Source organism: Rutilus rutilus (assembly GCF_951802725.1).
Source record: "Rutilus rutilus genome assembly, chromosome: 13".
NCBI lineage: Eukaryota > Metazoa > Chordata > Actinopteri > Cypriniformes > Leuciscidae > Rutilus > Rutilus rutilus.
Genome location: NC_140218.1, coordinates 23,442,118 through 23,455,229, shown reverse-complemented (window position 1 = coordinate 23,455,229; position 13,112 = coordinate 23,442,118). Strand labels below are relative to the sequence as shown.

Sequence of the window (13,112 nt, the reverse complement as noted above, 5' to 3'; positions counted from 1 at the left end):
GACTTCTTGTCCTGTCATAACTGTGAAATACTTTGCCATGCAATAATATGCCAAAGGTCAAGCAATTTCACTGTCTTCATAGCACAATCACATATGTCAGTGTGTGTGCATTTACACTTACAGTAATAAGTACAACACACTTATGCTAGGAGTTTATGTGTGCTTGTATTCTGATCATGTGGAGGAGAAAATAAGGGACATTCAATCAATAAACTCAATTTCAAACAGATTTATGTGTAAGGCAGGGTGGCACTGCTGCAGTGCAGAAATAATGAACATTTGTGAGTGTGTATATGGGATGTGAATCCTGATATCAGTTTCCCACTCAGTCTCGGTAATACTACAGTACCATATTCTGGGCAAAATTGTACTTGCGGTTGCATTTTCTATTTGTGCACACGTAATTTACAACATCTGCCAAATTTCAAATGGAAAAGCAAAGTCCATTTGACATTTCATTTCCATCATTCGTGCAGGAATGGCAAAGCCATATTGAAATAGCAGTAGCAATGGCTCCGACTGCAATTTCATTTTCTCATTGTCACGCTCCCTTCTTGCCAAACCTCAAAAGAAATTGCCATCCTGCCTATAATTGCAATCTCTATGCCAGCAAAGGATGCCTGTCAGTCATTTGCTGTGAATGTGATGTATAGGTGTGTTTGTGTGGTAAATTGGTCAGTTTTATTTGCTATGAAAATAACATTTAGAACTGGCATGGGGCGTTATTATACATCAGAGGGTGAACACAACATCCATTTTAAATAAAGATATACTGTGACCTTATTAAGTTATTCCAGTTAAACTATGCATATAACATATTTCAAATAGTACTGAGAACAGGCGTGCTCAACTCCCAAACCGTTTATGGGTGCGAGTTATAAAGAAGTTATCAAATAAAGATGAAAAACCGCACTCTCTAGTTATATCTCATATATGTATTTATATCATGTCCACACAGACGCGTTTCAGGCTGAAACATGGTTTTTCATCTTTATAACATATTTCAAGCCATTAAATGTTAAATATTTCCAGTAGACTGGGACATTTGATTTGACAAATGTAGGCTAGTGTTTAATTAATTTTAAAACTATTCTCTGTTATGAATAACAAAGAGCTTATACAATTCAAAATCAAATTGATGCTGCTTTAGGGGCTGTTAACATGACACCGTTTTCAACTAAAAACGGAAACTTTTTATGCGTTTTGGCCATTCAGTTAACATTCAGTTACTCGAGTATAGGAGCGTGCACAAAAAAACCCAAAGGAAAAACCTTTTAGATTTTAGTACATCAGACCACAGTATACCGCCAAAATGATGGTTATACCCATAATGCACTTCAGTTATCAAGAGTTTGACGTTATCTGTCAAAGGCAGATAAAATAAATCTAGCATACTGATATAATTAATTCATGTGAACAAAAAACGTCCCATAGCGGGATCACCAGTACAATTCAGATCAGATCTGTTTGAGAAGCAGCTCTTCAGCTAAATACTGTGGCTCAGGGGAGGTGAGATTGTATTTTACTAAACAATGTGTCCACTTTTATAATGGATGATACATAACCCAAAACCAGCTACTCAGGTCTATATTTAAACAATTCATAATCAAACATTTCTGTTCTTAGGATTTGTTCTGTATTCATACAACCTTTATAGCAATAGACTTAATATGACTCTTAAAATAAATACCCTAGTAATGCACCTGCTTTTTATGGTCAATAACCAATGTAGCCTAAGTCAGAGATGTGGGACTGCTATACTCTTACTATTGCTGCATACTATGCACATTATGTTAAGGACTCAAATGGCATACTACATTTGCTAAAAATGTGAAGTAGCCTAAACGACTAAATCATCATATCCCGCACCGATCTTCCATTTCTTCTTTCTTCTTTGTTCTATTGTTATGGATGAACCAGAATTTTAGCCAAAAGATGCTGGGCAGATTTGTGGAATTAAACATGTGATGATCATTTTTAACATGGAAAATGCCTTCTGTTTCACATAGTATTATTATTTTTAAATAGTAGTACACAGTGTATACTGCGCAGTATTCAGTAAGTATGCTAGTATTCTAAACATAGCCAAAACCATTGGACTTTCCCAGGTCTCCGGGCTCTGGAAGAAGTTCAAGAATGTGTACAAAAGCTGGAAGGGAACTAGTAATGACTTAAATGGGTAGAGTGGGGACATCAGCACTCTGTACAAGAATATAACCTTAAAATACACTGTATTTCACACCGCAAAGGTTATCTTCTAGAAAGTGACTCAGTTCCTCCAACACAACTCAAGTATCTGTAAACAATAATGACACAGTTTACCAATAGGTAAGTGAATGCAAAAAAAAGAAAAAGAAGAAAAAAAGAGTTTTTCAGGAACTGGTCAATGCAATGCTGACCTTTAAACGACCTTGATGTGAGGGTCGTAAGGGCCTAAACTGAATATGGCATTCACTATGTGAAGAGACTGAGTCATTCTGAACTCTCTGCCAAACTACAGTTATTAATAAACTGCCTGTTGTTGGTGTGTGAACAGCAATAATATCCTGATCAGAAGGGAAGGGAAATGCCTGGTTATATACCTGGTTATATGTCAATGCTCATTACATATTTGAAACTGAGCTGGAAAAAAAAAGGCTAGTTGAAGCACTTGTTGAACAAATGGGTAGTGGTGTGTTTAAACAATGAATGTATGAAAACCCCCTCTTCATTATACTTTAGCCTTTTTATAGCATTGAAACAAGAGAGCAGCTGCCCTTTCAATCTCCCTCCCTTGTGCGTTCTCTGACCAGCTCCTGTTTGTGACAGCGAGTTATCTTTATCTTCATCTTCAACTCTCGGACTTAGGAACATATTCAGGCTGTCATCTCTCTGACTCACACACACTGAATCAACAGCACCCCTCACACACTCCCATCTAGCAGACTCATTTCATCGCACAGCTAAATCATGGCGGACAAAAAGGACAGCAAGACTCCCAGTAAAGGCAGTGTGGTGAAAAAGAAAGAGAAGAAAGTGGACAAAGTGGAGAAAGTAGAGAGTAAACCTCAAAAGGAGAAAGAAAAGAACAAGGTTAAAGATGAAAAGATGACGAAGAAGCCGGAGAAGACCCCAGAAAATCAGCAAAAGGATGAGGAGATGCCACAGGGAAATGGGGAGATAGCAGAAGGAGCCAAAGGCCCGGTTAAAGATGAGGAGTTTGAGCTGGAGCCTATGGAGCTGCCTCCATTTGAGATCATTGTAGGGTACGTCACACATCTTTCACTTATACTAACTACATAGTAACCCATATTTCTATCACTCAGTGAGAGCAGTCATACACCCTCAGAATTATTTTTGTATTGCAAAAATAGCTTTTCACTGGGTCAGTAGCCTACCTTTAATGGGACAGCTTTGTACCTTAGTTACCCCTAAATGGAAGCGCCTTGAAACACGCAGCATTATTCAATGTGTTGAAAATTTCCACTGAAACTGGAAGAGCCTTTTTAAAGGACTTTTTAAAAATAGCCAATAGCTTTTCTTTATATCATATTGGCCAGAGCAATTGAGCTCGGTAAGGCCGCAGATTCCTAAACGTTTCTTCTCTAATCTCCTCCATATCATTTTTAAAATATAGCATTCTGTGGAGAGTTCAAATGTGTCCGGTAGGTTTGCGCATATGATCCGTGTCTCTGGACCGGAGCAGACTGTGTGCGCGTTACGGCGGTTCACGTGACACTAATGCGAAACCAGACTTCATTCACCCCAATGAAAAGCATATTTACACGGTCTAAATCGCTCCCTATGCCCTATATTGCACTATGTGCCATTCACCATGTAGAAAATAGTAAATGTGTGAACAAGTAACCGATTTTAAATCATTGATCCATATTGGCGGAAGTAAGTGAATGTAAGTTTTGAATGCTTATATCTTCTAAACACGAATTTTGTCGTTGTTTTGTAGCACACTAGCTTATAGATAACCATAAGGCTAAAATTCATACTAAAAGCCAAAGAACTTTATTACTTTAAGGTACTAAAATGCACCTTTAAGGGGTAGAGTATCACAACAGCATGGTATAAATGTTGTGTGAATTTTTTTTTTCTCTATACAGCATTGTAGATAAACTGTTTTACATTTTATTATACCGCATGAATGACACCACAATCGATTTTAAGATTACTTCACTTAAAATACATTTTAACAAATTAAAACTTTATGATAGACTAGAACTTAATGCATGAGTATTTATCACTCTAGAAATAATACTTGGTGGGATCACCTCTGACAACAGATACATCTCAAATTCCATCCTGCTGGGCAACAATGTGAATTAGACCAATCCAGGGCATTGCTTTAAACCCCAGTGATTTTTTCTTTTTCTTTTTTCTTTAGGATTCATATGTGTGCTATTCAGCGCAATCAATTTCTCTTTTTTGTCTTTATGATTTTTCCTGTCCTTGCCCCACAGACTAGTAGGCATATCCCTAAACCATGATGCTTTTGGCACTTAATGACTAAGCATGTGGACACCGCCTACTAATTTGGTGGGATCACCTCTGACAACAGATACTTGTCAAATTCCATCCTGCTAGGCAACAATGTGAATTAGACCAATCCAGGGCATTGCTTTAAACCCCAGTGATTTTTCTTTATTTTTTTCTTTAGGATTCATATGTGTGCTATTCAGCGCAATCAATTTCTCTTTTTTGTCTTTATGATTTTTCCTTTCCCTGCCACAGACTAGTAGGCGTATCCCTAAACCATGATGCTTTTGGCACTTAATGACTAAGCGTGTGGACACCGCCTACTAATTAACCAGTTTCACTATTTCAGCTACACCCACAGTAACAACAGAATCCTAAAAGATTTACAGTGACTTCACTAAGAGAGGTCTATAAGGTTTACTGAGCCTAATGTGAAAAAACGTCAAATCTCCACAACCATGATCCAACTTAGTGCAAATCCTTCTCTGAAGAGTAGAAGCTGTTAGGACCTGTTTACCATTATTGTCTGGTTTTGAAGTTCAGTGTTCAGCAAGCACATAGGTGTGGTGTTTAAGTGGCCATTGACTTTGTCTTATAGTGTCATGAGGCTAAAAGTTCAGTTTTTGTCTTATCAGACAATCGGTTCTTCTTCCAAATATCACAATTAAACTCTAGATTTTATAAGAATATATTTCAACAAAGAGCTCTATACAAGCCTATTAACTCCCTTTAAGTCACTGTAGGCCTATTAGAGGCCACCCGATCAAAAACACTTCTTGCCAAAAGTTAATGGATCCTTTTTTTTTAAACACACATCTTTTTCACCTGATTTTGCTTAAAATAAGAGCCAGTCTACAGATTTTGGCCAGTCGGAAATGACAGATTTCACAGAAAATCGCTTAGTTAATGAATGGCACAGACTTGATTTCATCAGTCGGAGAATATGTGTTTGAGAACACGTTTGTTATTATTTTCATCTGTCATGGGTCTCCTAGCAGCGAGGTGCATGTCTCTACATGAGTATGTTGCGTTCGGAAGAACTAGTCTAGTAATGTGTGAATCTCAGTCTTGGATGATGCCCAGTTTTTCTCTGTAACCATTTACAAACGTGTATGATGCCTAGTGTTTTAAAATTGGTTTGTGTGGTGTATTCCAGTTTTCTCACAATGGAATGTGTGAGTTTATGTCTTAGGCATTGTTTGCACTAATTGCTGGAATTCTGCTGAAATCAGAAAACAGGAAAGGTTATGAAAGTCAGGCATTACTTAAGACTCCAAATGTCCTCCTTCTTCCCACAGAGACAGAATCAACCCCACCTTCTTCAAGTTCCAGTTTAAAAACGTGGAATATTCTTCAGGGCGCAATAAGACCTTCCTGTGCTACCAGGTAGACATTCAAGGGGGCGCTGGAGAGACAGACGGCCTTCGTGGTTACCTGGAGGATGAGCATATGGGTTCACATGCTGAAGAGGCCTTCTTTCAACAGGTCCTGGCCTATTACGACAAGTCACTCCAGTACACAGTGACCTGGTACATGTCCTCGAGCCCTTGCGCAGCCTGCGCCGCTAAGCTTATCGAGATCTTGCAAGCACGCAAGTCACTGCGCCTTAATATCCACTGCTCCCGCCTTTTCCAGTGGGAGGAACCAGAGATACAGGCTGGACTTCAGGCGTTAGCTAGGGCGGGATGTAAACTACGCATGATGAGGCCTTTGGATTTTGTGTATGTTTGGTCTACTTTCGTTGAGAACGAGGAAGATAACTTTGCACCATGGGAAGACTGTCAAGATAGCTATGATTATTATGACGAGAAGTTGCGTGATATTTTAAAGTAGGATAAAGAGCCACTGCTGGCCTATGATTAAGATTGTTTAACACAGCAAATGAACTGCCTTTAAGGAAATTGGTACTTCAAAGCAAATTATTACAATCAACCTGTCATTTTAGCAGTGTTGTTTCTTCTGTCAACACTATTTCTCTTGTAACATCACATGGCTGACTTTACATAAGTTTATAATCCAATTAATGAATTCAAACCACACTCACATGTAGTATTTAGTGAGGTATCTCAGATATAAAGGATATCATACATTCTTAGAAAAAATGTGCAAAAAATTTTACCTTTAACTGGTCTCTTAATGTCTTTTAACTCTGCAGCTTATTTACCCATAAAAGTTGATAGTAATACCTTAAGGGTATGTATTACTACTCTAAGGTATTAAAATTCACCTTTTAGGGGTAGACGAGGTACAAAGTAGCAAAGGAACAAGCTGTTGTTAATATTCCTATTTTATAGAGTCAAATTTTAGGAAAATCTTTAGATGCCAAACATCTGAGTGTAATGTAAATTCCAAGCATGAAATTGATTATTTTCCAGTTAATTCCAAGTATATTCTTTTGCAAAACAAAATATAGTTTGCTTTGCTCTAAGCATCATGGTTAAATATTCTAATTTTGTCTAATATTTTGAAATCCTGTATGTTTATGCAATAAACATGAGTCAATTTCCTATCGTGAGCACAATCTAAAGACAGCGGTATAAAGGCATGATGCTTTTCAGCTCTGCTTATAATATACTAAAGCAGTGGATCAAAACTGCACATAGCTGCGTCTCATTTCGAAAGCTACACGCACAGGTTACATTTCTTTCCAAAGTAAGAAAGAAATGACAGTAATTATGCCTCACGAGGAATAACTGTAGTTTTTCTAATGGTTGCTTCGCTGAAACGATAGAGCCTCGATGATCCAGGCTGACTAATGCGACCTTTGGAGGGCACAGCCTTCGAAATGACTGCAGAACTGCATACTACTCTTACCATTTCTGCCATAGAAAGACATGGTAAAAGTAGAATGCTAGTAAGCAACAACTTTTGAACGTCTCCAGGAACTGCTATACTAAAGAATCAATTGGAAATAAGAATTTCAGAATAATGGTGAAATCATTATTTATGGGTCATTTATAGTGCATTTATATTGTGGTACACTTAATTAGTAATATTTTACTGGAAAAATATGAACTTGAAGACATACTGAACTTTATTTACAAAATTAAACAATTTCTTCATTTTAAGATTCAAGCAATCCAATAAAACACTCCCACTGAGGATCATTTCTAAATGCTTTTGCAGAGGTAATCTGGGACAATATTGACAGATTTGAAAAGTCAAATAGTCAGACATGCACCCTCTAGTGGTGAAAAGAACATCGAAATTCTTAGTGTATATAAATAGAACAGTCTTTTTACATTCTTTAGCGCTTATGCAATCCAGAACAAGACTAGTAAACACCCACCACACAGCATGTTGTGAAATTCCATTGGAACAAAAAGCAAACCGTTGACCATTCTTTAAGAAGGGTTTAGAAATAATGCGAGTTTCAGACCTGCTGTGGTCTAAATTGAGTACACAGTGATGGTGATGTTTGTGTCCTGGAAGACTTCTGTAATAATGGAAGACACATTTTCCCATTTCAGTTTATCCAGACCACAGCCAATCCTAGCAAGAGAAAATGGCTTTAGTTATTGCAGTCTATTCCAGCAGAACAATAAAAAGTAATTTAAAAGAAAATATACGCAAAATTGGTATTGGAGTATTGAGCAAAATTATTTTTCATAGTCATTTAGGTCGATTCATATTCAAAATAGCACTATTATTAAACGTGTCAGTTTACCGAGGCATGGATATACTGTTAACGGCATTGGCCAAGCAGTGTTCCCTCATAGACACAAGGCTCTTTCTGAGAGTGTCATAGGTGGGTTTTTGGTTGTACTTTTTCTTTGTGACCTAATGCAGGAAAAAGGTGGAAACGGTCATTTTTGATGAACAAAGAAAGCTGTAAGTCCAGAAAACTCTACTCTCATCCTAATTTATTTAGTAAAACATAGAACAGATGTGAATTAAAGTGAAAAAAATATATACCTTACCAGGTAATACACAAAACGATCAGATCTTTTAAGGACTGCACATTCCCCAGGTTGCTTATCTACGCAAAACAGAAGGCAGCAAAGAACACTGAGAATCAGATGTGTGTGATTCGAGTGTTATATGAAGTGCACTTGTCAGTAATGATTATTCACACTCACTCTGAGCCAGAAGCTCCTTAGCTCCATGAAAACGTCTCTTGAAGAGCACAGCGATCCCTGCTCCCATGCGGCAGTCTTCACTGATGCAGTGCGCCAGGGCATCGGTGGACGGACAGGTGAACAAATCTCCTCTCATGTAGAGCAGCCGCCACCCTGAGCTGCACGGGAGCTGCAACAAATGAGGAAGAACATAAAAGCCTGATTTCACAGACAGGGCTTAGATTAAGCCAGGATTAGACCTTAGTTTAATTAGGACGTTTAAGTAGCTTTTATAAAAGGGCCATAGAAAAAACATTTCCAGACAAAATGGCACCACTGACATATTTTAAGGTCAGTGCAAGTTGCTTTCATTTTCATTTTAAGGATCATTTCCAAATGCTTTTGCAGGGGCAATCTTTACACAGATTTGAAAAGTAAAACAGTAAAAAAAACCTAATGTTACACGAATGAAAACATCTGCCATACCTTCATCCGCACGATCTTGTCCATCTTTGACGTTTGAGCAGGGACTTCACTGTGGGTATCTTTCCACTAACTATCTATATCTAAAAATGTATCACAGGCTCATAGTCAATCAATGAAACCGTAAAAATCTTCTTCTTTTTTTTTTTTTTGGTCAACAGAAAATGCAATTAATAATTGTTTAAAGTTACAACATACAAAAAACAGTGACAACCTAACATTTACGAAGAACTAAGGTGCACAAACATAACATGTTCAAGTACTTAGAGATTCCCTGGTTAGATACGTTGTGTGTTGGTTAGAGCTGGTGGTTTGATAACTTACCTCGACAATAAAGCTGAATGTGTGTGTTCTGTGTCCTTTTAAACAACGAAAACACTGGTTTCACTCATAGGTTTCACTTTGGCTTCTAGCTCAGGTTTAAATTGGTTGTATTGAAAGGCTTGAGTGCCATCTAGCGTCAGGGAGTGCAAGAGCATCTTGTCTATATATCCATTTTAATCAATAAATATTAATTCATATTTTAAACCCTAAAATGGGCGACGTTTCCTGGGGGATACAAACATTTGAGAGTGTAGGTCTCATTTCTTGGTTTCATGTTGAAAGGGTGTTTGTTGAGAATATTTAGATCTTGTGACGTTGTTAATCTACATTTCACGGGCAGCATTTAAAAACAACATGACCACGTGTAGTGGGAAGTACTTGATAAAAGTTGATATTTCACATATTTACTGTATTTGAAGGGTATTTACATGTTTAAAAAGTTGTTGTTAAGCGTTAGCTTATTATGTTTGTGTTGAAATTTTATGAATTTAATTTGTAAATTTTTCATAATAGCCTACGTCTGTAAATGTTTGTATCTCCCAGGATATGTCGCCAGTTTGGGGGTATACATTCATTGAAATATGCGTATTAAATATGATACAGTAGGCTATAATATATTCATAAATAGGCATTATGCTTATTGTTCAACAGAATTTTACAAAGAATGTTTAGTTTAAGTAATGAGAGAATAAATGTTTTTAAAATTTGGCTATAATGTTGTAACACGCATTGCCAAACAAGCTTTCTTTTTTCCAGTGATTTTATACCTGGCGACGGGTCCTGGGGGATACAAATATTAAAATCAAAAAGTCATGTTTTTTAAAAAGAAATCATGAAATTGTAGGCTATTACCGGTATTTGTGTCCTAAGAATATGGAAAATAGCAATAAATAAATGTTCTGATTTCTCTCTATGGTCTAGCCATTTTTAGGGTTAAAATACTTACAATACAATTCTATGTTTCTGTAGCACCATTGATATTAAAAAAGTGACAATCCTGGGGCTAAAAGTTATTTGCAGTGAGGAGATAGCAATATAGCAGATTATAACACAGTTTTAATAAAACAGTCTGCAATATGATTGGCAATGCAGTTACTGTAGAATTACTTTTTCTTTTTGCCATTGATTATATGTAACACAACTGACAAAAATGCATGTCACCAAATTGTATCTAATTCTATAGCGTGAGCTTGTAAGAAATGAGAAAAAGGTGAAATTAATTTATAGTATATTTAATATATAATTGATGGGTTTTATTTTGGTGAAATGTACAGATGCAAATACTTTTACAAGTTTGACCTTCAAGAGGCTTTACAATATTCATATATTTACAAACATTAGATATGCCCATTTGTAACTGATGGCTGTTTTTATAAACAGAGTAATATGCTGGAAAAAGTTAAACAAATGCACCTTATCTGCAGAATAATAGATCAATATTTAAAGTGAACCATCCACAGATCCTAGCAACAAGAACGAAAGAAACAATAAAGAAAACATTAATATATACATGCAGATAAACTGAATTCTGTTGGTCCAAAAATAAACGTGACATAGACACTATGGTAAAAAAAAAAAAAAAAAAAATAGGCTATATAATTTGTACTGATGACTCAAGATTCACTTTCATGAACCATGTCTAAAACTGTAATTGAGAAACTGCACATGTATATGTCGGTTAATTTAAGGGTTGTTTTGGTGAATGTAAAGTTCAGGAGTTGGAGTTGGAGTTGGAGCTGCGGCGTCTCTGTTCATTGATCCAGTCCCCGGGGTTCACGTCCATTTGAAGCATCTTCATGACCCACTTGTCACGTCGCGCCCCGTCAATGAACTCATCCAGAGACAGCTCCCCTGTGGACGCAGGACAGAAACTCAGCATCAGCTTCTTTATAAAGGCTGCCTTTAAGCACAGATATGTAAAGAAGGAAAAAGTTTGGCTATAGCCGTTTAGTGACTGTCTAGAAAAATAATGAATCATAGTAGGTTTTACCATCTCCGTTCTCATCCACTAGCTCAAATATTCGGTCCACCACCTGATCTGGGGTCAGTAGGTTACACTCCTCATCAAGTTCACCATGGCAGGCTTTCTTTAGTCGGTAGATTGACTATAAAAGTAAAGTAAAAGGTGCCTATTTTAATCATAAATGCATAAATGTCTTCTTTACAGTGTTATATCATCTCTGCACACAAATGTCCTGCTATCATCTGGATTAATCCCATGTAAACATCTCACTTGAAAGTGATGAAACCAGTCGTGAAATTGTAATCTCAGCACAAATGCAACCAGAATACATGGTTTTGTTTTTTATTCTTTTTTTCTTAAATCAAGTAAACCACTGAAGAATTGTAATCTCAACCATTTAATGTTTAAGTCGGTGTGATTGACAATGGGAAAAGGACACGAGGGATGATTACCTCCACAATCTCCTTGAGCTCTGTTTTGTCGATGCAGCCACTCCCATCCTTGTCATACATTTTAAAAGTCCATTTCAGTTTGTGCTCCAACTTTCCTCGCAGCACTAGATTCAAGGCTGCAACGTATTCCAGAAAATCAATAGTGTTGTCCTACGAAAAATTGAATGAGAAAATAAGAATGAACGGCCAAAAATTCGGAGAATTCTAAGTTCATGTACATATATTACATATGCTTCTATATTATATATAGGGATATATATTATTTTATAGCATTACGTTATTTTTGAGTGTCTACACAGTCTCCTACAGAGTGTTTATGCCTACTTTGTGTGAGGTAACTGAAATTGAATCACTTACCCCATTTTTATCAAAAGCACGGAACATGTTTTCTATGTAATCTGCCGCTTCCTGGTTTCCAGTTACACCGAAGAAGCTCTTGAACTCGTGCATGAAGAGGGTTCCACTCGGACATTCCACCACAAACTTTTTATACCACTCCTGCAGTTCAGCAACATCAATTTCTTTGTCGTCAGAATCCTCACTGAGTCGTTGACCCATCACGAAAAGATGACAATAAAAAACACAAGCTTCTCTGCTGATCACATCGGGCAGTTTCACTTTCCTGGAGTTCTCCCTGATTCAGACATCCCAATAAACTTTTAAGCCCCACAAGATGATGATACAACACTGAATATGTCTGATTTAGGACACAAAAGTATATCCCCTTTAGAAATATCAGAAAAAAACTTAGTTAAACTAAGTTAAAATTGACCAAAGTGTAAAAGAAACCTCAACCTTTCAGTGAAGGTGCTCTACTGGCTTGGGATTCAGCACAAGGACTATTTTGGATGACATGACAGTAAGAGATTATTCATATCAATCCATGTCTGAATCAATTAGCTTGAAACGAGATCAAGAGCTTTGCTATAATTCAACATTTAGTGCACAGAATGTTCCATATATAGAGTCTTGCATATCAAACCAACATTTATGGTCTGTGGTGTAAAAAAGTCGCATCTGCAATTAAAGAAAAAAAACTTAAGCAAAACATAATCAGGTCAAAGAATCTGAAAAATTTTTGGTCCCAAATTTTTATACATTTTATTGGTAATCCACTGTATGAAGACTGTATGTATTTTTGGGTATAATATGTAACAGTTTACTTTATTTTGCTATCCTCACATAAATGAATAGTGTCCTACACCCACTAGTAAAAAAATATCAAAAATGATATCAGGTGTCTGAATAATTTTTGGTTTGACTGTATATTCTATATATTTCAAATAATAAATGTGGTACATGAATGATATGCATTTTTACATTTAGGGTCCCTTATTTGGCTGAGAGCCTGGATGGGGAGATGGT

The 13,112-nt window shown here is 36.7% G+C and overlaps 3 protein-coding genes across 3 annotated transcripts; 1 reads left to right on the top strand and 2 right to left on the bottom strand.

Annotated features, from left to right (window-relative positions):
- Positions 1 to 2,730: 2,730 nt before the first annotated feature.
- On the top strand, positions 2,731 to 6,974 carry apobec2b (apolipoprotein B mRNA editing enzyme, catalytic polypeptide-like 2b). Its single transcript, XM_084427184.1, has 2 exons — positions 2,731 to 3,245; positions 5,766 to 6,974. The coding sequence occupies exons 1-2, from the start codon at positions 2,950 to 2,952 to the stop codon at positions 6,298 to 6,300; spliced, it is 831 nt and encodes a 276-aa protein (XP_084283310.1). The 5' UTR covers positions 2,731 to 2,949; the 3' UTR covers positions 6,301 to 6,974.
- A 509-nt stretch (positions 6,975 to 7,483) lies between these two features.
- oard1 (O-acyl-ADP-ribose deacylase 1) lies at positions 7,484 to 9,470 on the bottom strand. The gene is made up of 6 exons (XM_084427185.1): positions 9,333 to 9,470; positions 9,012 to 9,091; positions 8,547 to 8,715; positions 8,388 to 8,446; positions 8,135 to 8,247; positions 7,484 to 7,959 (listed from the first exon to the last, which is right to left on the bottom strand). The coding sequence occupies exons 2-6, from the start codon at positions 9,033 to 9,035 to the stop codon at positions 7,857 to 7,859; spliced, it is 468 nt and encodes a 155-aa protein (XP_084283311.1). The 5' UTR covers positions 9,036 to 9,091; positions 9,333 to 9,470; the 3' UTR covers positions 7,484 to 7,856.
- A 1,080-nt stretch (positions 9,471 to 10,550) lies between these two features.
- guca1b (guanylate cyclase activator 1B) lies at positions 10,551 to 12,588 on the bottom strand. The gene is made up of 4 exons (XM_084428704.1): positions 12,105 to 12,588; positions 11,748 to 11,897; positions 11,323 to 11,437; positions 10,551 to 11,183 (listed from the first exon to the last, which is right to left on the bottom strand). The coding sequence occupies exons 1-4, from the start codon at positions 12,303 to 12,305 to the stop codon at positions 11,044 to 11,046; spliced, it is 606 nt and encodes a 201-aa protein (XP_084284830.1). The 5' UTR covers positions 12,306 to 12,588; the 3' UTR covers positions 10,551 to 11,043.
- Between the last annotated feature and the right edge of the window lie 524 nt (positions 12,589 to 13,112).

What these genes read in the sequence shown, in the direction of transcription:
- oard1 (XM_084427185.1), bottom strand. Translation starts at nt 9,035, where the DNA reads ATGGACAAGATCGTGCGGATGAAG. An exon ending in ACAAGATCGTGCGGATGAAG is followed by an intron (nt 8,716 to 9,011) that starts GTATGGCAGATG and finishes CATTTGTTGCAG; the next exon opens with CTCCCGTGCAGCTCAGGGTG. An exon ending in ATCGTTTTGTGTATTACCTG is followed by an intron (nt 8,248 to 8,387) that starts GTAAGGTATATA and finishes TTCCTGCATTAG; the next exon opens with GTCACAAAGAAAAAGTACAA.
- apobec2b (XM_084427184.1), top strand. Translation starts at nt 2,950, where the DNA reads ATGGCGGACAAAAAGGACAGCAAGACTCCCAGTAAAGGCAGTGTGGTG. An exon ending in CCATTTGAGATCATTGTAGG is followed by an intron (nt 3,246 to 5,765) that starts GTACGTCACACA and finishes TTCTTCCCACAG; the next exon opens with AGACAGAATCAACCCCACCT.
- guca1b (XM_084428704.1), bottom strand. Translation starts at nt 12,305, where the DNA reads ATGGGTCAACGACTCAGTGAGGATTCTGACGACAAAGAAATTGATGTT. An exon ending in GTGCTTTTGATAAAAATGGG is followed by an intron (nt 11,898 to 12,104) that starts GTAAGTGATTCA and finishes AATTTTTCGTAG; the next exon opens with GACAACACTATTGATTTTCT. An exon ending in AGCTCAAGGAGATTGTGGAG is followed by an intron (nt 11,438 to 11,747) that starts GTAATCATCCCT and finishes TTACTTTTATAG; the next exon opens with TCAATCTACCGACTAAAGAA.